The sequence below is a fragment of the Schistocerca serialis genome, chromosome 4, assembly GCF_023864345.2.
Source record: "Schistocerca serialis cubense isolate TAMUIC-IGC-003099 chromosome 4, iqSchSeri2.2, whole genome shotgun sequence".
NCBI lineage: Eukaryota > Metazoa > Arthropoda > Insecta > Orthoptera > Acrididae > Schistocerca > Schistocerca serialis.
In genome coordinates, this window is record NC_064641.1 from 481,771,980 (window position 1) to 481,793,112 (window position 21,133).

Here is a 21,133-nt window from a genome sequence, read left to right on the forward strand (position 1 = left end):
CAATTGTTTAATAGATTGTGTACTATTAATGAAGTAACTGAAGCAGAGATGTTCACTTTTTGTGATGCAAGTAACTGACATGTTTGCACTTTAGCCATGGGCCGCTGGCTAACTTTAGCTCTGAAGATATTGTGTGCCTGTTGGCGGCTATACTTGGACTGTCTATGGTACTGTTCTTATGCACTTTTGTAGACATGTGCAAGAATAAATTTAAAAATATGTAGATATAAGTGGGCTATCACCACACAAATTTAGGATACAGAATTACACTGGGCACAGTAGTGAGTCCGTTTAACTGTAGATTGGTCAATGAGAAAATTAATAAAATAGGAATTGTGTTGTAAATATGTGAATACTCCCATGAGAATTCGCAAATCCCTCTAAAAATAGTTAATTATTTGTGTGGCATTCCGGCCCGAGCTGCTGAAGTTGGCGTGAGGTGTGCTTGCTTGTGTGTATGAACGGCGTGTGTTTCTCTCTTGCTGATGAAGGCTGTGGGCGAAATCTTTGTAAGTGTCTTTTAATTGTGCCAGTCTGCAACTCGACGTGTCTTCTTTGCAGTAAGTAGCAATCTATGTTTTCCTACATTGTTGTTTTCATTGTTTAAGTATATGAAATTATATTGATTGGATGATCACCAAATTGTCATGTTTTACTAGTGCAACTGGGGGTTTTGTAATCAGGAAAATTAGGGCTACAAAACTATGGGACCAAATTTTTTAATAATCATCAGAGAATCAACAGTTCTGGAAGATGAAAATCTTAATTATGAATAACTTCTGAAGAAGGAAGTTTTTGAAAGAAAAAAAAAAAAAAAAAAAAAAAAAAAAAAAAAAAAAAAAAGAAAAAAGATGTTTAATGGTATGAAGAACATGAGGGCTTTTGACTGAGGTACATTATTTTATAAACAACTAGCATTTTGCTCATTGAAAATCTCAACAGCATGTGTTCCGTAGGTATCGAAAATGCTTAATAGTCGTCTCATAAATTGTTTTTAGATAAACTAATTGTTTCTTTGTTGTTCATTAATCATGAAATTACTTAATGGCCATTAACATTTTGTTAACATTGGCATGAAAAAGAAAATAGTCATTTCACATAAGTGTAGCAAATGTATTATGTACATAATGAAGGGAAAAGAAGAGGGTTCAAGGAGCAGAATTGTAAGCAGTGGAACCACCCCACCTTACTGCGTTTCAAGTATCACATCTGGAGAGGTAAGCCCTCTAGTCTGAACTGATGGATCTGTAGAAACCTGCAATTGAAACTGAAATACAGAGAGAAAAAAGTTATGTACAACTTGTACAGAAATCAGACTTCAGTTACGAGAATAGAAAGACATGAAAGGGAAGCAGTAGTTGAGAAGGGAGTGAGACAGGTTGTAGTTTGTCTACAATATTATTCAACCTATACTTTCAGCAAGCAGTAAACACAACTAGAATATATTTCCAAAGAGAATTAAAAGTTTAGAGGGAAGAAATAAAAACTTTGTGGTTTGCTGATGAACTGTAATTCTGTCATAGACAGCAAATGACTTGGAAGAGCAGTAGAACTGAATAGGTTGGGTCTTCAGAAGAGATTATAACATGAATACCAACAAGACTGAAACAAGGGTAATGGATTGTAAGCTAATGAAACCAGGTGATGCTGATAGAATTAGATTAGGAAATGCTACACTAAAAGTAAGTAATGAGTTTTGCTGTTTGGGCAGCAATATAACTGCCAATGGCCAAAGTATAAGAGGTTACAAAATGCAGATTGGCAATATCAAGAAAAATATTTCTCTAAGAAAGAATTTACTTTTTTGTTGGCATTTGTATGGAACGTAGCCTGGTAGAACATTAGATGACTAGATCGAATAACTAACGAGGTTGTACTGAATCAATTTGTGACACAATTTGACTACTTGACTAAAAAAAGTGATCGATTAAATGGGCACATTGTGACAGAGACTAAGGAATTTTCAATTTGGCAATGGAAGGAAAGGGGGGGGGGGGAGGTGATTGTAGAGGGAGGGGACCGAAGATCACAATAACAACTGTAACATAATAACATAATGATTCTTATGTCTCTGTAGATGTGACACCAGCATTTGCTGTTGTTGTAAACAATGTCTACTGCATTAGATGAAATGAATATGAATCTGCATTTGATTGTTTATTAGAAGGTGCAGTGTTTGTATCACTGTGAGGATGTAATCAATGAATGTGGCCCCAATGATTTCACTGAGTCCTTATTATCAAGACTCTCAAATTCATTTGCCTCTCTGTGTTTATTTGTTTCATATTTATTTTTTATTTAATAATGCTCCAGAGTATTCTCTTTTGCGCATATTTCATGATTTTTGTTTTTTGCTTGATCGGCTGGAGGTTCCATAGTACTAGTTGTAATGGTGTTTCAATTGTCAATTGTAAATTGTTTTCGTAATAGGGTCAAGCATTCTCTTCTTGGAACAAAGTACTTTAATCTCTGATGTTATGCATCCTGTATCCTGCTTCATTTTAGTTTGGTACTCAGTTCCTTTAGAAGAGAATGGGGCTCATTGTAATAGGAATGAGTTTAAGTGGTAGTTAATTTCCACTGCCTGCTTTGTAAATTTCTTGCCAGTATTATGGTCATACATTTTGTCAGAATACTGATACTAAGTTATTGCTGATGATGACGGTTATTATTGTCATATATTTTCTTTTATTATCTTAACTTTAGAGGCCTCTGCATACTTGTTGACATTTGATCATCATCATTTGGTCAGATGAACTGTTTGCTATCTGTTTTACTTTTAAATCTATGGAGTTGGTTGAATCTAAAAATAATTTGTCAGTGGATGTTCCGCTTTAAAGTGCAATCCTTGCTGTGAACTTTTCTGTGAGTAATAATCCGGAGTTGGACACAAATAACTCATCTTGATCATTAATATTTGCAGGAAATCTACACTAATGTTTCTACAAACAAATAGCTCTAGGTAAATCTGCGTTGCATTAACACACTATCCAACTACTTGATGGATGTAAGATACTTCCTGCATTCCTCAATCCACCATTGCATTACTGCATTCGAAGAGTTGTTAAACTTTTAACACTTTGAGCCTGAGATTTAAAGTTGATCTGTGTGTATATAGCCATTCTCCCTTTTCTTTCACTGTTTTTGTAGTAACATGTTTACATTGCGAAAGCTAATGTAATATGTGAACTATCCATCTGAAGATGAACTTGTTAGTTCGAAACTGGTAACTGCACTGTTTAAATAAATAAGTAGCATTGCAAAAAGTGGCTGGTTGCTGTAATCTTCTATGCAAGAGTCAACCTATATCTCATCTTCTTTCTTCGAAATGGTTTTCTAGTAGCGTAACACGCCTACTGATTTCCATTTTTTGTTTAATTTTCCTGTGTTGAGAATATAAGTTTATCTTTTTCATTTGTAAGATCTTTTAAGTTTGATGGGCAATACTAGGTGAGTGTTCTTTCTCATTCCCTGTTTATTGCAAGTTGCTGTATCTTACATTGCTAGAAGCTCTTTCAATTACTTACGTATTCTGTAGGCAAGTCTTTATCCAAACAAAGGTGTACAGAAAATAATGGAAATCACTAGAGTAATATAAATACTACTTCTCTCAGACTGGATGCTTTTGATGGTTAAATAGTTAACTGTATAAGTAATTTGTTATCTGGCATATTTAGCTACAGACCAAAGAGGTGTGACACTTCAGTTACACCAATGTGTTAGTGCTACTGCCTCCTAAGTAACTCCACAAGCTATGCATTAGCTCCTTGTGAAGACACCTTATATCATGACTTCATGTACCACTCTAATACAAATGATATGGTCTTCACACTAGTGTAAGGAGTATTCTTCGTGTTTATGTGTGTGGCTTCACCCTAACTTGTGTAATTGAGGTTGTAGTTCAAACTGTTGCATGCATTCAGAACATAAGTGGATGAGTTTCTGTGTCAAGATACTGACACAAAAGCCTGAATCACTGGTGACACTTCCATGCACTGCAAATGATAGCTACCTGATGTTTATAACACAAAGAGTTATTTACTGGTACTGATATTACCTTCCCATGGCTACTACCCAACTAAAGGTCTTTGTTGGTTGTCTTAAACATTTCCTCTAGTCTTAGCTTGCACCTTTCATCTCTACTGTGAAAACTGATTCTGAACTTTGGATTTGCCTGAACACTTTTGCCCGCAATCCGTGAAGCGCTGAAGCTGTTATAGGTGTTGATATCGAAGCTATCATATTGACAACTACATATCAGTCTTTTCAATAATTCGCTAGGCTTTACTGTAATACAGTTCTCTGATCTAGACTTAAACTAAATGCTGCAAACTGCACTTGATACTAACCCTTCCTGTGCAACTGACAAATTAACTAAAAGTTTTAAGATTAGAAGCTCTTTCCCAAATATTGTGTAATGACAATTGAAATTACTACATTGGCAAAGCTTATCAGCATCATCACTATTCACAGAGTTTTTAGTAAAACATTTGACATACACAGATGAGCCAAAACATTATGATTGCTGCCCACCGCAAAATTGAATGTCTCCTGGTGGCATTGCATGCAAGGGATTTTTGATGATTTGGGCTACAATTGGGGAAATCCACTGATATAAGTGACTTTGACAAAGGTCAAAATTATTATGGCACTGAGCCTGGGACCAAGCATCTCGGAAATAGCTATGTTGTTCACGTGCTACTATCTTGAGCATCTATGGAAAGTGGTCCAAGGACAATGAAACCAGTAGTAGCTGAGAAGGTGCTGGATAACCACGTCTCATCACACAAAGAGGAGATTGGAGGCTTGCCTGCTCTGTAAAGTAGGGTGGGTGACAATCTGTGACAGGTGCGACACCACTATAATGCTGGTGCAAGCAGAAATATTTCAGAGCACACTGTTCAGCACACATGGTTGAATTTGGGTTCCAGAGCACGACTTCTACATATTCCCAAGTTGACCAATGACATTGCCAGTTACAATCATCAAGACTGGACTGTGAATCAATGGAAACATTATTACACCAGGTCAGTGGTAGCATTATGCTATCTAGGACTTTCATCTTGGCTTCCATGGGACCTGCGGCTGTAATTGAGGGAACAGCTGTGGACTGTATGAACATTGTTGTGAGCCACCTGCATCCCCTCATGTTTGATCTCTATCCCCACTGTACTACAGTGGTTTAAAGAGCGTGGAGAACTGACAATGATTTCTTGGTCTTCAAATTTGCCTAATCTGAACCCAGTGGAAACCATTTGGGTTGTTATCAGATACCAGCTCAGTGTCTACAACCCACAAGCCTGTAATTTACAGCGATTGTGTGCCCTGTACGTAGCCATCTTGTGCTAATACCACTGGAAACAGCCCTTACACTCTTTTCCTGTTTCTGTTGTGTCTGAGGCAGTTAGAGCGTTTGCAGTCTCCGTAGTTTTACTATATTGCTACTGTTTATGTGCTCTTAGTAACTTAATATTTACTTGATTACACTGTTATTTTTCAGGTAAAATGTTTTTACATATGTAAATACAGAGTCCTATTCACAGGACATTACTACTTGCAGTATAGATTTGTGACAAACACTGCTACTTGTAATGTAGCAAACAGAACTTTTGACTCTCAGAATCTAAATTTTCAAATAATTTCTGGAAAGAGTGTCTAATGATGTACATTTTTAATTTTTTTGTGAATTGTTAGGGATTCCTAATGCTTGGGAGCTTGTTGAGTATTTTACCATCAGAGTACGTAACTCCATTCTGAACCCTGGGCATGGAGGTAAATCAGAGTCAACATAAAAATTATTTTTGTCTTCTGTTGTTGTGTGTATTACAGTTCAGCTGAAATTGATTTTATCATCAGTAATAAAAACCATCAAGGAATAAACATATTGAGAAGTGAGTGTAAGGAATCCAAGGTCCTTTGTCCCTTAACTACACTCTTTGTTTAGACTGGCGTAAGTAACTTCACAAGGTAGTTCTTGACTCTCAAAACAAAAACTATCTGAAACCTATAGATGTTAATCTAAACTGTTGTTAAAGACTCAATAAAAGAAGGCTTCTGTTTATGAAAAATCAGTCTTTGTTAAAGAAGGAAACATGATCTTGCCAACAATTAATAACAGTTAACATTGGATTCTTAAATGGAGTTTTTGGAATTATCTTATAAACAAAGAAAATGTATTTCAACAACATTCAAAGACAAGTTTTGTAATCAAGTAATGATCAATTAAGTAAAATATAAAGAAAAAAATAAACAGTATCTTAAAAAATGACAGTAGTTACTTTAATGAATCAACTAAAACAATGAATGATGGCACTATTTTTCATTCATGACACTCAAGGCATCTGTTTTTTTGTCAATGGAATGCATTTTTCACATTTATTTTTGAAATGTAGAATATCATTTGGTAGTTTTTCATGTCTTAAAGACCTGGACATAAGTGAACCATTGACTTTTTTGGCTGATTCAGTCCTGCTTGGACTTAACACCGCACATTTGTCAACCCTGCTATTGTGTTTAAAATTTTTAAAAGAACTTGTTCCATTGTAATCTGTGAGTCATTAGAAAAAAATTTGTAATTCATTTTCCTCTTTTTCATATTTGCTTTGATCAATGCCTTGCAGATTTGTTTTATAAAATCTTGATGCACTGTCTTGCTGTTCTTGTTGGATACATCCCATATGATGACAGTGTTTACTGTAGATAAGTTCAGCAATGCTCCAAATACTGCTGTTGGCCAACACCCTGATATTCTCAACACTGAATAATTTGCACATTTCTGATCAAATGCATCAACACTGCCTTTAGCTGAATTATAAAATTCAATGATTTCAGATTTGGAAGACTTAGAATTAATATCTGGTGAATAGTGCATCAGTAATTCTAGAACCAGTAATTTATTCTTTTTTAGCTCGTAAGATACCAGATTTTTATCATTGTTGGCAATAATGTTCCTGTTTGTTTGAAAAGTATATTCTGTTAACCATAGAACTCTGATAGTGGGGACTGCCTGTGATTGATTTCTCAATAATGTCTGTCCTCCGCACAAATACTCATCTATTCAGTAGCATGTTTTTTAAAGAATTGAACCAATTTCATTACGATTGCCACCAGTTTCTGCTTTATAGACAGTGACATAGTTAAAAAATACTACAAATATCAACAGTAAATAAATTTCTTCCAGGCATGTAAAACCACACTTACAATTGCCCAGTTAATGGAACTGAAGAAAAGTCCACTATCAGAAGTGCAAAACGTATATGAGAAAGCTCGTGCACTTGCTGTTCTTGCAAATGACAAGAAATTGGAGGCTACAGTTTTGCGAAGCTTGTATTATGTACAAAAAGCAGGAGGATGCAATAATTTAGCAGGTTGTATTTTATGTATGTTTTCTGTTCTCCTCCCTTTTCCATATCTTAGTTCTTCCATTCATAGACTGATAATATACAATTAAAATAATGCAATAAAGATGTACAATATAGCATAGATTATAGCTCAGTCAAGTGAAGTTTTTGCCTGATATGTCCGGGGTGCAGTTACAGACGAAGTATATGATCTTTTCATTGTTTTCATTTCTGCTAAGATCCCAGGTTCTTTAGACATTTGCCTTCCTTCTCCACTAAAGAGAAAAGCACTAAATGTAAAGGGAGAATAATGCTATTTATAAAGGGAAAATAATACTTGCTACAACGGTTCACAGCTCCAGTATATATTTTGCTGAGTACTCAAATAGCCTGACCCGGCACAAGTGCAATGTGACACAGTGCTGCCCCCATTGCCTGGCTCATGCTTCACTTACCGTATAAATAAGAAAAAATAATCATATTTTTCAGTTGTGAATACGACTGCTAAGTACTAAATGCAATTGTATAAAATCTCTTTGTTGAAATGTATGAACTAAAGTTGTAAAATGATAATCATCCTTCAGAGATCACCAAGAAAGAGCTGGAATTGACTGGTTACACAGAAGAGAGTGAAACATCAGATACTGAAGAGAATGAAACCCCAGACATTGGCGATGATGTATCTTTGACAGGTATACTCTTTCTGGATTTCGTGTTTCCTTATTGTTGTCCCTAGGAAATTATTTTATTTTTCCTACCCTAGGAAATTATTTTATTTTTCCTAGTAGACTTTCTATAGTACAAAAATAAGGCAGATATCATCATAATATTGATAACCATATCCACAGTTTGGAAACATGGTATGATATGGGACAAATCACACAATAAAATACTAGAGTCATTACACATCATAGAATAACTGGTAAAAAGGTATGGTAAGGAATATCATTAAGGCTTAGCATTAATATTGTGCAAATAGTGGTAGCCATTGTAAGGTTATTCTGACAGGTATGGGAATTGTTTTTGGTAGTGTTGATCTCGTTTCTGAAAATGGCTTCCTTAAAATTATTTTGTAGACTATTTACTAATCTTGCTTTTGGATATATTGGATCAAAGTAGTGCATGCAGTGCATGATACCGAAGGTATAGGCTACCACCTTTGGTGTAGTGCTCTATAGGTACTACTTTTGCATTTCCACTTATTTTAAAATATTTTTGTTGATTAATCACATATTAACAGTTGTGTTCCACAAATCATTTTATAAAGCTGCTTACATGAAAATTCCTTGATGTTAAGCAGTTTCTTCGTTTTCATGAGAAATTTATACTTCTTAAATCAGTTTTAATGTTAATAATATTAACAGGAAACATGGTTAACAAAGAAGGGGTTGGCCAGAAAGTAAGTTATCAGTTGATGGAACCTGTTTTCACTTTATACGTTTTTGATAAAATTTAATGCTAGTTTAATTGTTACTGCTGTCTATAAACAAGTCCAAATTGTGTAGAAATTAAATTTAAGAACATTGACATTAAAATTTTGCCTATCCATTCCCTGTGGACATTTGTTGAAAAGACTGTAAGCTTTGTCACGAAAGTATCTACTCTGTATGTACAGTGATGTTTTAGTTCTGTTGTAAATGGTGTGAATAGCTCAAAAGAAATTATGTGCACAATTACAGTATAAAAAAAAACTAGGCTTCACGTTTATTTATTAAGTGGACCTATATCATGAGTACTGAAACACCTGTTGAGGATGTGTGTTACAGTGTGCAGCAGTAGCCCACAATTTGACACTGGGCGTTCATGCATTCATGCAGTTAGACAGCTGTTTAGTTGTCATACCCATTCTTCTGTCTGTATAAATGTACAGTTGCCATGTCATATCCTATCTGTGCTGCAGTCCCCCCTTCCCCCTGCAGGTCTGGGGTTAGAATAGGCCCGAGTTATTCCTGCCTGTCGGGGAAGACATCTCTCCCACTTTTTGGCTCTATAAGTTCAGGTCCCATTATATGATTTGACCTGCTACTTCCCAAATTCTACAGAAGTGTGGGCCGTATGGGGAAGGAAGCCTTATGTGGTGCATGAGTTATCCATAGTGCACTTACATTCCATCTCTTGAACCTCTTGTTGTCATGGCTTTGCATCTCCACCTGCAATTCAACTATGTGGGTGAGGACACCTTCCGGGGTATGTCATCTTCTTCTGTTGTCTCCTGTCCTCTTTCACCCCCATGACAATCTTGGATTTCTCTGCGCCCAATATCCAGCACGATAGCCAGTCTGTTGTGGTGGGGCTGTCAAGTACCCATTTGTTGTAGCCCCCTGACAACACAGGGATTGCATTGCTGATGCCTGAGCTGCAAACTCCTCATGTATGCCAAGGAGCAGGTGCCTGTCTTCCTGGAGCATTAGGACTCTCAGCCAGGTGGTCTTTGCTGTGTCTGGGTGGCGCCCTTGGGTAGAGCCCTGATCAGAGTGGGTGGCATCGGGGTGGATGAACCACAATGAAGCAGACTAAGTCATCTTTTGCTGGAGACCGAATGGCACTAGCAGTCTCTAACAAATGAAAGATTGATTTCAATGCTGACAAGTATGACCCTAAATCATTTCCCTCCATAGCAACACCTTGGGAGGAACGCAGGGCTTAAGAGCGACTGGACCCTTATTCGCCAAGTTACTTAGTTTGCAGCAGAACTGATGGGTACTGCTTTCTGGAAACAAAGTCTCTGTTTTTTTGTTGAGCACCTGGAGGATAAGTTTGGGGTAGTGACAGCGCTGCCCAAAATACGCTGTGGGTCAGTTTGGATTCAGACGGCACCCCCAACCCAGTCCTGGGCGTTATTCACCTGTGACAAGCTGGGTGATATTCCTGTTTCGGTACTCTCACAAAAGCCTCAATATGGTCCAGGAAATTATTTTTCATCGCAACCTCCTGTTACAGTCAGATGATGAGCTACATACCAATTTAGAACGGCGGAGTGTTCATTTCATACGGCACATTTACAGGGGACCCAAAGACAACATGGTTGCCACTGGTGCCTTCATATTGGCCTGTGAGGGTGATTCATTACCTGAAAGGGTCAAGGTGATGGTTTCCGATGTGACGTCAAACCCTATGTCCCTCCCCCTATGCGGTGCTTTAAGTGCTGGAAATTTGGGCACATGTCCTCGTGGTGCCCTTCCAGTGCCACATGTAGAGACTGCAGAAGTTCGCTGCATCTGAATACTCCATGTGTGCCTCCTCCCACCTGTGTGAATTGTGGACAGCCACCTGTGTGAATTGTGGACAGCATCACGTCCCCGGCTCACCGAACTGGCCGGTACTGTAAAAGGATCGCAAAATTATGGAGTACAAGAGCCTGGACAGGCTATCTTACCACGAGGCTTAACTCAAATATGACAGACGAAACCCTGCACCCGTGCTACCTTCATATAAACCGCCGCAACGGCGTTACCATCGGTGACGCCATTACGCCCATCATCTAAGGTTACTCCAGTGGGCCCTCAGGGCCGCCCATCTTCCTCCCCTGTCCAGTTGGCAGGGGGCACACCTTCTTCTGTTACTCCCAGAGCTTACTTTGGGAGCATTACCCCCACCCCCACCCCCACCCTCCCCAGTGCTGAGGACATCGGTCCCCTCTCCCCAGCCGGAGAAGTAAAAGCCTCCTCCGGCTCCTCTTATGCAGAAGGGGTCCCTTGGGTCTCTACAATCCACAGTCCCCTTCCTCCCCTCCTCCCAGTGGTCCAGTGGACACCAGCCGATGGTTTGAAACAGGCACTGGCTGCTGGTCGAAGGGCTTCAAGATCTTCCTCTGTCCCTGAAGCTACTGCCGAGAAGCCCTCCCAGCAAGCCCCTAAGGAGCGGCGAGAGGGCAAAACTTCAAAGAAGGAGTCCCCTAAGAAATGGGAGCCTTCAGTGCTCCCTGCATCAGTACTCCCCCACGGCTCTGTGTCTGAGAACAAGGTGGAGATTCTGGCATCCCCTGAGAACCTATATCTAGCCAACACCTTGGATGCAGTGATGCTGGATGCCAACACTCAAGTGACAAGAGGTGATGCTGAGGCCTAATTTGCCTTCTTGGTCACTGCATACAACCCCAGATGACAGAAAGCATCATTCTCCAGTGGAACTGCGACAGTTTTTTCTTCCACCTGACGGAGTTACATCAACTCTTACGCAGTACACCTGCCTTTTGCATTGTCCTTCAAGAGACCTGGCTTCCCGCAATGCGGACCCCCACCCATAGTTGCTGCTGGGGGTACTACAAAAACTGTTCTGCCTGTGACCGGCTGTCAGATGGAGTATGTATTTTCATCCTTACCTCTGTCTGCAGTGAACCTATGACCCTTCAAGCACCTTTAGAAGCTGTGGCTGTCAGGGTGAGGTCAATGCAGGACATTACCATCTGTAACATCTACCTCCCTCCAGATGGCGAGGCACCACCCCATGTGTTAGCTGCACTCATTTTGAAACTACACCCCCCCCCCCCCCCCTCCACACACACACACACACACACACACACACACACACTTTTTCTCCTTCTGGGTTATTTCAATGCCCATAGCCCTTTGTGGGGTGGAACCAAGGTTAATGGCCATGGCAGAGTTGTTGAGGACATGCTCACTCACCTCGACCTTTGCCCCCTCAGGACAGGTGCCCCCACACGTTTCAGTGTGGCACATGGCACATATTCGGCCATTGATCTCTCGGTTTGCAGTCCTGGCCTTCTCCCATCTATCCACTGGAGAGCACATGATGACTTGTGTGCTAGTGACCACTTCCCGATCTTCATGTCACTCCCCTGCCGTTTCGCCCCCGGCCACCTACCCAGATGGGTTTTAACCAAGGCAGATTGGGAAGCCTTTATTGCTGCTGTCACCGTTGAGTCTCCCTCCCACATGGTGCCATCGATTTGATGGTTGAGCAGGTCACTACAACAATCGTTTCTGTGGCAGAAAATGCCATCCCTTGTTCCTTAGGGTACCCCTGGCAAAAGATGGTACCTTGATGGTCGCTGGAAATTACTGAGGCCATTAAAGAGCATAGGTGAGCTCTACAGTGGTATAAGCGGCACCCCTCCCTGGAGCACCTAATAGCTTTTAAATGGCTCCGTGCCCGCATTCACCAGCTTATAAAAAGATGGAAACAGGAGTGTTGGGAGAGATACGTCTCGACAATTGGGTGCCATACGTCATCTTCCCAAGTCTGGACGAATATCAGACTTGTTTATGGGTTCCAAACCCAAATACGTGTCCGTGGCGTTACCATTCATGGCGTGTTATCTACCATTGCAAACGCAATTGCCGAGAACTTTGCTGAGCACTATGCTTGAGCCTCTGTGTCGGTGAACTACCCCCCAGCCTTTGGCATTCGCAAATGGCGAATGGAAGGGAAAGTCCTCTCATTCTTTACACGACACAGTGAACCCTATAACACCCCATTTACAGAGTGGAAGCTCCTCAGTGCCCTTGAACATTGCCCCGACACAGCTCCTGGGCCAGATCAGATCCAGTCAGATGATTAAACAGCTCTTGTCTGACTACAAGTGCCGACCGCTGTGGCCAAGCGGCTCTAGGTGCTTCAGTTTGGAACCGCGCTGCTGCTACAGTCGCAGGTTTGAATTCTGCCTCAGGCATGGATGTGTGTGATGTCCTTAGGTTAGTTAGGTTTAAGTAGTTCTAAGTGTAGGTACTGATGACCTCCTATGTTAAGTCCCATAGTGCTTAGAGCCATTTGAACAAGCTGACTACAAGCGCATCTCCATGTCATTTTCAACCGGATCTGGTGCAATGGCAGCTTTCCATTGCAGTGGCGGGAGAGCCCCATCATACCAGTGCTCAAACCTGACAAAAACCTGCTTGATGTGGATAGCTATTATCCCATCAGCCTCACCAACATTCTCTGTAAACTGTTGGAATGTGTGGCGTGTCAGCGGCTTTGTTGGGTCCTGGAGTCACGTGGCCTACTGTCTCTGTGCCAGGGCGGTTTCCGCCAGGGTCGCTCTACCACTGATAATCTTGTGTCCCTTGAGTCTGCTATCCGAACAGCCTTTTCCAGGCACCAACACCGTGTTACTGTCTTTTTTGATCCACGCAAAGCATATGACACCACCTGGCGACCTCATATCCTTGCCACATTATACAAGTGGGGTCTCCAAGGCCCACTCCCGATTTTTATCCGCAATTTCCTGTCGCTTTGTACTTTCCGTATCTGAGTTGGTGCCTCCCATAGTTCTCCCTATATCCAGGAGAATGGGGTCCCACAGGGCTCTGTATTGAGTGTATCTCTCTTTTTAGTGCCCATTAACGGTCTAGCATCAGCTGTTGGGCCGTCCATCTCGCCCTCTCTTTATTTCTGCATTTCATACTGCTCCACCAGTACTGGTGTTGCTGAGCAGCGCCTACAGGGAGCCGTCCACAAGGCGCAGTCATGGGCTCTAGCCCACAGCTTCCAGTTTTGGGCCGCAAAGTCGTGTGTTACACACTTCTGTCGGTGTCGTACCGTTCATCCAGAACCAGAACTTTACCTTAATGATGATTCACTCACTGTAATGGAGACATTCGATTCTTATGACTGATTTTCGATGCGCAATTGACTTGGCTTCCTCACCTCTGTCAGCTTAAGTGGAAGTTCTGGCAGCACTTCAATGCCCTCTGCTGCCTGAGTAACACCAATTGGGGTGCAGATGACTCTATGCAGCTTCAACTCTGCAGAGCCCTTGTTCAGTCTTGCCTTGACTATGGGAGTGTGTTTTATGGCTCGGTGGTGCCCTCAGTGTTGCGTTTACTCCATCCAGTGCACCACTGTGGCATTTGACTAGCGATGGGAGCTCTTAGGATGAGTCCGGTGACCAGCGTCCTGGTGGAGGCTGGAGTCCCTCCATTGAAGGTTAGGGAGGCACAACTGCTCGCCAGTTACATTGCACACATTCATAGTTCTCCTGCACATCTGAATTACCGTCTCCTTTCTCCACCCACAGTGATTCATCTCCCGCATCGGTGGCCCAGGTCAGGGCTTACAATTCAGTTCGCGTCCGATCCCTTCTATCTGAACTGGAGTCCTTGCCTTTACCACCTATACACGAGGTCCATTCCCATGCACATCCTTGGTGTAGACCTAGGTCGTGGTTTCGCCTGGACCTTTCACATGGCCCTAAGGATTCAGTTAACACTGCGGTTCTCCGCTGTCATTTCCTCTCGATTCGTCACATGTACCAGGGCCATGAAGTGGTTTACAGCGATGGATCGATGGCTGATGGTCACGTCAGCTTTGCGTATGTCCATGGTGGACATATTGAACAGCATTTCTTGCTTGGTGGCTTCAGTGTTTTCACTCCAGAACTGGTGGCTATATATCATGCTCTTGAGCACATCGTTTCATGCCCTGGGGAGTCTTCTGTGTACCGACTCCTTGAGCAGTCTACAAGCTATCGACCAGTGCTACCCTCGTCATTTTTTGGTAGCAACCATCCAGGAGTCCATCTATGCCCTGGAACGGTCCAGTTGTTCAGTAGTGTTTGTCTGAACCCCAGGTCACGTCAGCATCCCAGGGAACGAACTTGCCGACAGCCTGGTCAAACTGGCTACACGGAAACTGCTTCCAGAGATCGGCATCTCTGAAACTGATATGCATTCAGTATAATGCTGCAAGGTTTTTCAACTTTGGGAGACGGAATGGCATAATGTCAGTATACACAACAAACTGCGTCCCATTAAGGAGACTACGAATGTGTGTCAGTCCTCCATGCGGACCTCTCGCAGGGACTCTGTCGTTCTCTGCTGGCTCGGCATTGGCCATGCTTTGGTGACACATGGCTACCTCCTGCGCCGTGAACACTCACCTCAGTGTCGTCGTGGCACCCGGCTGACAGTGGCCTATATCTTGTTGAGCTGTCCTCCTTTGGCTCCCTGTGATGGACTTTTTAGTTACTGGATTTTTTACCATTACTTTTAGCTGACAACGCCTCATTGGCTAATTTAGTTTTACATTTTATACATGAGGGTGAGTTTTATCATTCGATCTAAGTTTTAGTGCATGTCCTTTGTCCGTTTGTGTTCTCCTCACTATTGCTTTTATGCTGGATGTTTTAATGTGTCGCAGATTGGCTGGCTTATCCTTTTTATTCTAGTGGTCGGCCAGCCACGGGCATTCGCTCCCTTGTTTTTATCCCTTCTATCTGTTTCTTGCGTCTCTCTGTGGTTTGCTTGTCTACTTTTGTCCATTTTAGTGTTTGTTGCCCTTCTGTTGTTCACGTGGTTTTTCCTTTTTTCTGGCTTTGTGTTGTATGTCTCGTTTGTTTTATTACCAGTCTTGTGGAATTATTTTTATCGGAATGAGGGACTGATGACCTAGTAGTTTGGTCCCCCCCCCCCCCCCCCCTTTTAAACCAACCAACCAACTAACTGCAGTTACCATGCAGCGTTCCATGAAGGTACGAGTACTAGCCAGCTGTCCACCAGCATGAAGAGTCACAGTCTAACTGTGGCTAACAACAAACTAGCCCATCCATTTGCTGAATGTACTGCACACTACAGTACCTGTGACCTCAACTGTTACTTTTATATTCATGTCATTTAGATATTCCATTCTAGCATGTTCTTAGGAACCTTTCTAGACTCCAACCACATGACAGCATATAGAAAGTTGGGAGGGGGCGGGGGGATGATTTATTATGTGTTTATACCACCCATATTTTACACAACTGAATTTTATTTGATCCTGTAGCATTACATTGTGTATTGCAAGTGTAGATGTTATATAGGACATATCCCTAATTCCTTAAGAAGCAACGATTTTGATTACACCTTCTTAACACCATTTATTATAAAAAACAATACATGCAAATTTAATTTAACAGGTATTCTGTAACACTAAAATTCTTTTTCCATTAGATAGTCTTTGAGTTTATTTGGAAAGTCAGGGTCATGTATACTGCCATGTAGGATCTTGGGCAGACTTCTTAGTAACCTGATACCTGAGTACTGAGGTCCTTTTTCAAGGGCTGTAAGTTGGTGCAGTTTGCTCTTTATCTCCTTCTCCTTCTGTGTGTTGTGGGTGTGCACACTAGCATTTGTAATCTCATACGAACTATCTTTTGTGATATACATTATTATATTAGATGTTTTTAAAGACACAAAAGATAATATACCTAGTTTTTTAAAGCAGTTGCTACATGTTCAAAAATCCTTCTTGAAATGTTACTCTTTTCTCCCATCAATGTGGACACTTTGTATGCTGAATTCCGTAGTTTCCCCACACTACAGGTACAGTTCGAACAATCCATGGTATACTGCACACAGAAACTTTTTTTTTTTTTTTTTTTTTTGCGTGTTGTGATAGCTGCTTTGTTATGAATATGATAGAGGTGCATTTATTGCAGACAGAATTAATAGGCGGTTTGCATTTTAGGTCATTATTCACACCAGCAAATAGAAATTTAGTAGAATCTACTTTTTTCCAGTCGTGTTTAATCCTCTTCTAAATCCATACAATCAGTCCTCCCTTTGTTTCTGAACACTGCTTATATAGTCTTCTTGCAGTTTATTACAGTTTATTTTTGGTGTGCCATTGGTCTGTATCGTTTGCTGAAATATGTGCTCTTTTGACTGTTCAGTATTGTCACTATTCAGTATTGTTGTGTCATCTGCATACATAATTTTTTTCGTTTTGCCTTTCTGTTCTCCATCTGTGTAATTTTTAAACAGATTTAACAGCAATGTCCTCATTACTAAACCTTGCGGCACTCCCTGTTTAATCTATATCTACACCTACATCGATACTCTGCAAGCTGCTGTATGGTGCATGGAGGAGTGTATCCTGTACCACTGCTTGTCATTTTCTTTCCTGTTCCAATCACAAATAGAGCGAGGGAAAAATGACTACCAATGTGACTCTGTGTGATCCGTAATTTCTCATCTCTTATTTTTATTGTTCGTATACGCAACGTATGTTGCGGCAGTGGAATGTGGATTCCCATTTGAGTTCCCGAAGCATCTCTGTAACACGTTTTATTTGAATGTACCAGTAACAAATCTAGCAGCCTGCTTCTGAATTGCTTCGATGTCTCTCTTCATTCCAACCTGCTACAAATCCCAAACACTGGCACCAGTGTCCTATATGCTGTCTCTCTTACAGGTGAACCACTCTTTCCTAAAATTCTCCCAATAAATCGAAGTCAACCATTCACCTTCCCTACCAGTTCTCTGACATGCTCATTCCACCTCATATTGCTTTTTAACATTACACCCAGATATTTAAACGACTTGATTGTATCAATCAGTACACTATAAATGCTATTTCAGAACATTAAAGATTTGATTTTCCAACTCGTCTGCATTATCTTACATTTTCCCACATTTAGAGGTAGCTGCCATTCGTCAGAGCAACTGAAAATTTTGTCTAAATCATCTTGTTTCTTCGTACAGTTACTCAACTTTGACACCTTACCATACACCATCAGCAAACAACCACAGATTGCTGCCCACCCTGTCTGCCAAATCGTTTATGTGTATAGAGAAGAACAACAGTCCTGTCACACTTCCCAGGGGCACTCCTAATGATACCCTTGTCTCTGATGAACACTTGCCGTCGAGAACATCATACTGGGTTCTATTATTTAAGTAATCTGTGTGTCACTCACATATTTCTTAACTTATTCCTTATGCTCGTATCTTCTTTAACAGACTGCAGTGGAGCACCATGTCAAATGCTTTCCAGAAATCTAGAAATATGGAATCTGCCTGTTGCCCTTCATCCATAGTTCTAAGCATATCGTGAGAAAAGGGCAAGCTGAGATTCACAGGAGCGATGGTTTCTAAAATCATGCTGATTCATGGACATCAGCTTCTCAGTCTCAAGAAAGTTCGTTATATTCAAACAGAGAATATGTTCAAGAATTCTGCAGTAAATAGAAGTTAGGGATATTGGTTTGTAATTTTGCGGGTCCATTCTTTTACCCTTATTATATACTGGAAATCTGCACTTTTTTCCTGTTGCTTGGGACTTTGTGCTGGGCGAGAGATTCACAATAAGTGCAAGCTAGGTAAGGGGCCAGTGCCATAGAGTACTCTTTGTAAAATGGAACTGGGATTCCATCCAGACCTGGTGATTTATTTGCTTTCAAATTTTTCAGTTGTTTCTCTGTGGCAGGCACACTTATTACTATTTAGTCCATATGGCGTTTGTCGGATGGTCAGCTGATGATGAATGATTTCTTGAATGTGAAATTTAAAACTTCGTCTTTCGTTTTGCTGTCTTTAACTGCCACAGCAGACTGGTCAGCAAGGGGCTGAATGGAAGCCTTAGATCCACTTAGTGCTTTTATGTAAGACCAAAATTTTCTCGGTTTCTCTGCCAAATCATTTGCTAAGGTGTGAAGGTGGTAGTTGTTGTTATATGCTTTGGGCATTGATCTTTTCACAGACACAAGAATCTCTTCTAACCTTCACTTGTCGTCATACATGCATTCCCTTTTGAACTGAGAGTGCAACAGCCTCTTCTTCCTCAGCATCCACTGAATTTCGTTATTAAACCAAGGATGGTCTGTTCCATCCTTTATCCACTTACTAGACACATAACTCTCGAGACCACGATTTACAGTCTGCTTAAACTTTGTCCATAATTCCCCTACATTCATCTTACTGGAATTAAATGATGCTAGTTCACTGGCTAAGTGAGATGCTAATAACTGCTTATCTGCTCTATCTAGCAGAAACACTCTTCTAGCCTTCTTGACTGATTTATTAACTTTTGTAATCATAGTTGCTAAAATGACATCATCATCGCTAATCCCTGTTTCCATATTGACATTGTTGATAAGGTCCAGCCTATTTGTAGCTACAAGATCTAAGACATCCCAGTCTCGGCAACATAAAGTCAACTCCAACTAGTATTGCGTTATCTGGGTATTTACGCACTGTTGACCATAGACTTTCTGTGAATGGCTCTAGAACTGTCACAGCAGAATCGTGTGGCCAGTAAAAACATCCAACAGCTAAGTTGGTTTCCCCTACACCTGTTATACGCGACTAGATGTCTTCACTGTCACACTCAACTTCAACCTCAATAGAGGCAATATTTTTGTCCACTGTAATGAACAATCCCTCTCCTATGGCCTCTAATTTCTCTTTCCGATATGCATTCCACAACTCGCTAAATATCTCAGAGCTTTCCAATTCGGCTTTCAGTTACTCTCAGTCCGTGGAATAATTTGAGCGTGAGCGCTCTCCTGGCAGGAAGTAAATTTGGGAACCTTATTGCGAATACTTTGGCAGTTTCTTGATAAAGTTGTGACACTCAAAATGTCTTTACTGAATGCCTTTTTGATTTCCCTTACTGCATATCAATTTGTGAGTGTTCATCAGAGCACCTCAGACTACTGCCTCACTTAAAAAAAAACCTCATGTGCACTCCACAAGTACTCTTGCTACCTGAGTAGTGCTTCATTTGTGTGTTGCACCCTGCTACCTGAGTAGCTGTCTTGTTAGTGCACCCCTGACCTATCAAGGGGAGTCCAACAAATCCCCACACAATAACACAGGTCTAGAAATCTGCAGCCAGGACTGTCACAGAGTCGACAATGCATGTGGTTGGGAACCTCCACTTGGCTCTCTACCAAAGGATCTCGATCAACTCTGCTAACGATGCTGCAAATTGTGAGCTCTGCTTGCACCCCGAGTGCGAGGCCAGCAGTCTTCATTACCTTTACAGCCGCCTGTATGATCTGAGGATCACCTCAGAATCCATGCGACAGGCGTCGTTGGTGCCAATGTTAGCCACAACGTACAGATGACTGCACCCTACATGCTTGATAGCCACAGTGAAGACTGGCTCCACATCTAGGATGAGGGCTTCCCAGCAGACATACGGAGTGCACATTGGCTTTCTTTCCAGAACTGAACACTATCTGCCTAAGGGGCTCCATAACGTTCCTAACAATGGATCTTCCAATAACAAGTAAACCATTTCCCGCATGTGCTTGCTGGGGCCCTGCTGAGGGAGCGGCCACCTGTCCACTCACAGGGTGAATGGACAAGGCCAGGTGGCCAGTCTCCACATTGGCCTTCCGCTACGAGTGACACAAACACATTACTATCCGCCACTCACCGTGCTGTGAGAGCAGATCCACCGTGTCGGGTGCGGTAGGAGGTGCCTCAGAATCAAAGCCCTTGGGCAGAACAAGCAATATCTGAGGTGACCCATGTGATGCACCAGATTCTCGCCACTGCTATTCCCTGAGGCAGCAGCCTGAAGGTGACTGACCATAGCCGAAAGCACATTCAGCTGTTCGTGAACTGCGGCCAGCTCTTCCTGCATCCGCACACAGCATGCACACATCCAAGCCATTCTAGCAAGACTAATTGAAGTAGTGAACTATAAAAGCAGACAATTCAAGATATGCAACTTGCTACCCTTCTAATGTGTCACCAGTGCGTGCTGTTGCGTTAATGACCTACCTAGCAGGTGTTCAGTGAGCAACTACTGCGCTACAGACTGAATGAATTCACGTTTACAAAAATGTGAGATTAAACCTCTTAAACAGAGAAACATGCACAAAATTTAATAAGTATACTATGAGGAAAATAGAAACAGATAAACACTTAACTTGCCGCTCTGTACTTGTACTCGTATGTCAGCCAAGAGCTAGAGCCTGACTTCGGTTTCCAACTGATTTGTGTTCCCTATTGATGCATACTGTTTCCTGTTGCCTAGGTATGATTCAGGGAGTATATGCCACGGGTCAACCGAGAAACCCAGGAAAAAACTGGGGAATATCTGGGTATTTTTCATTGTCA

The 21,133-nt window shown here is 41.4% G+C and overlaps 1 protein-coding gene across 3 annotated transcripts in view; it reads left to right on the top strand.

Moving 5' to 3' along the window:
- LOC126475169 (tonsoku-like protein) overlaps positions 1 to 21,133 on the top strand; it is a 271,206-nt gene that overhangs the window by 117,302 nt on the left and 132,771 nt on the right. For all 3 annotated transcript variants that reach the window (XM_050102799.1, XM_050102798.1, XM_050102797.1), the window contains 2 exons: positions 7,181 to 7,367; positions 7,925 to 8,032. In XM_050102799.1, the coding sequence (XP_049958756.1) occupies positions 7,181 to 7,367; positions 7,925 to 8,032 (295 nt within the window). The remainder of the gene's footprint in view (positions 1 to 7,180; positions 7,368 to 7,924; positions 8,033 to 21,133) is intronic.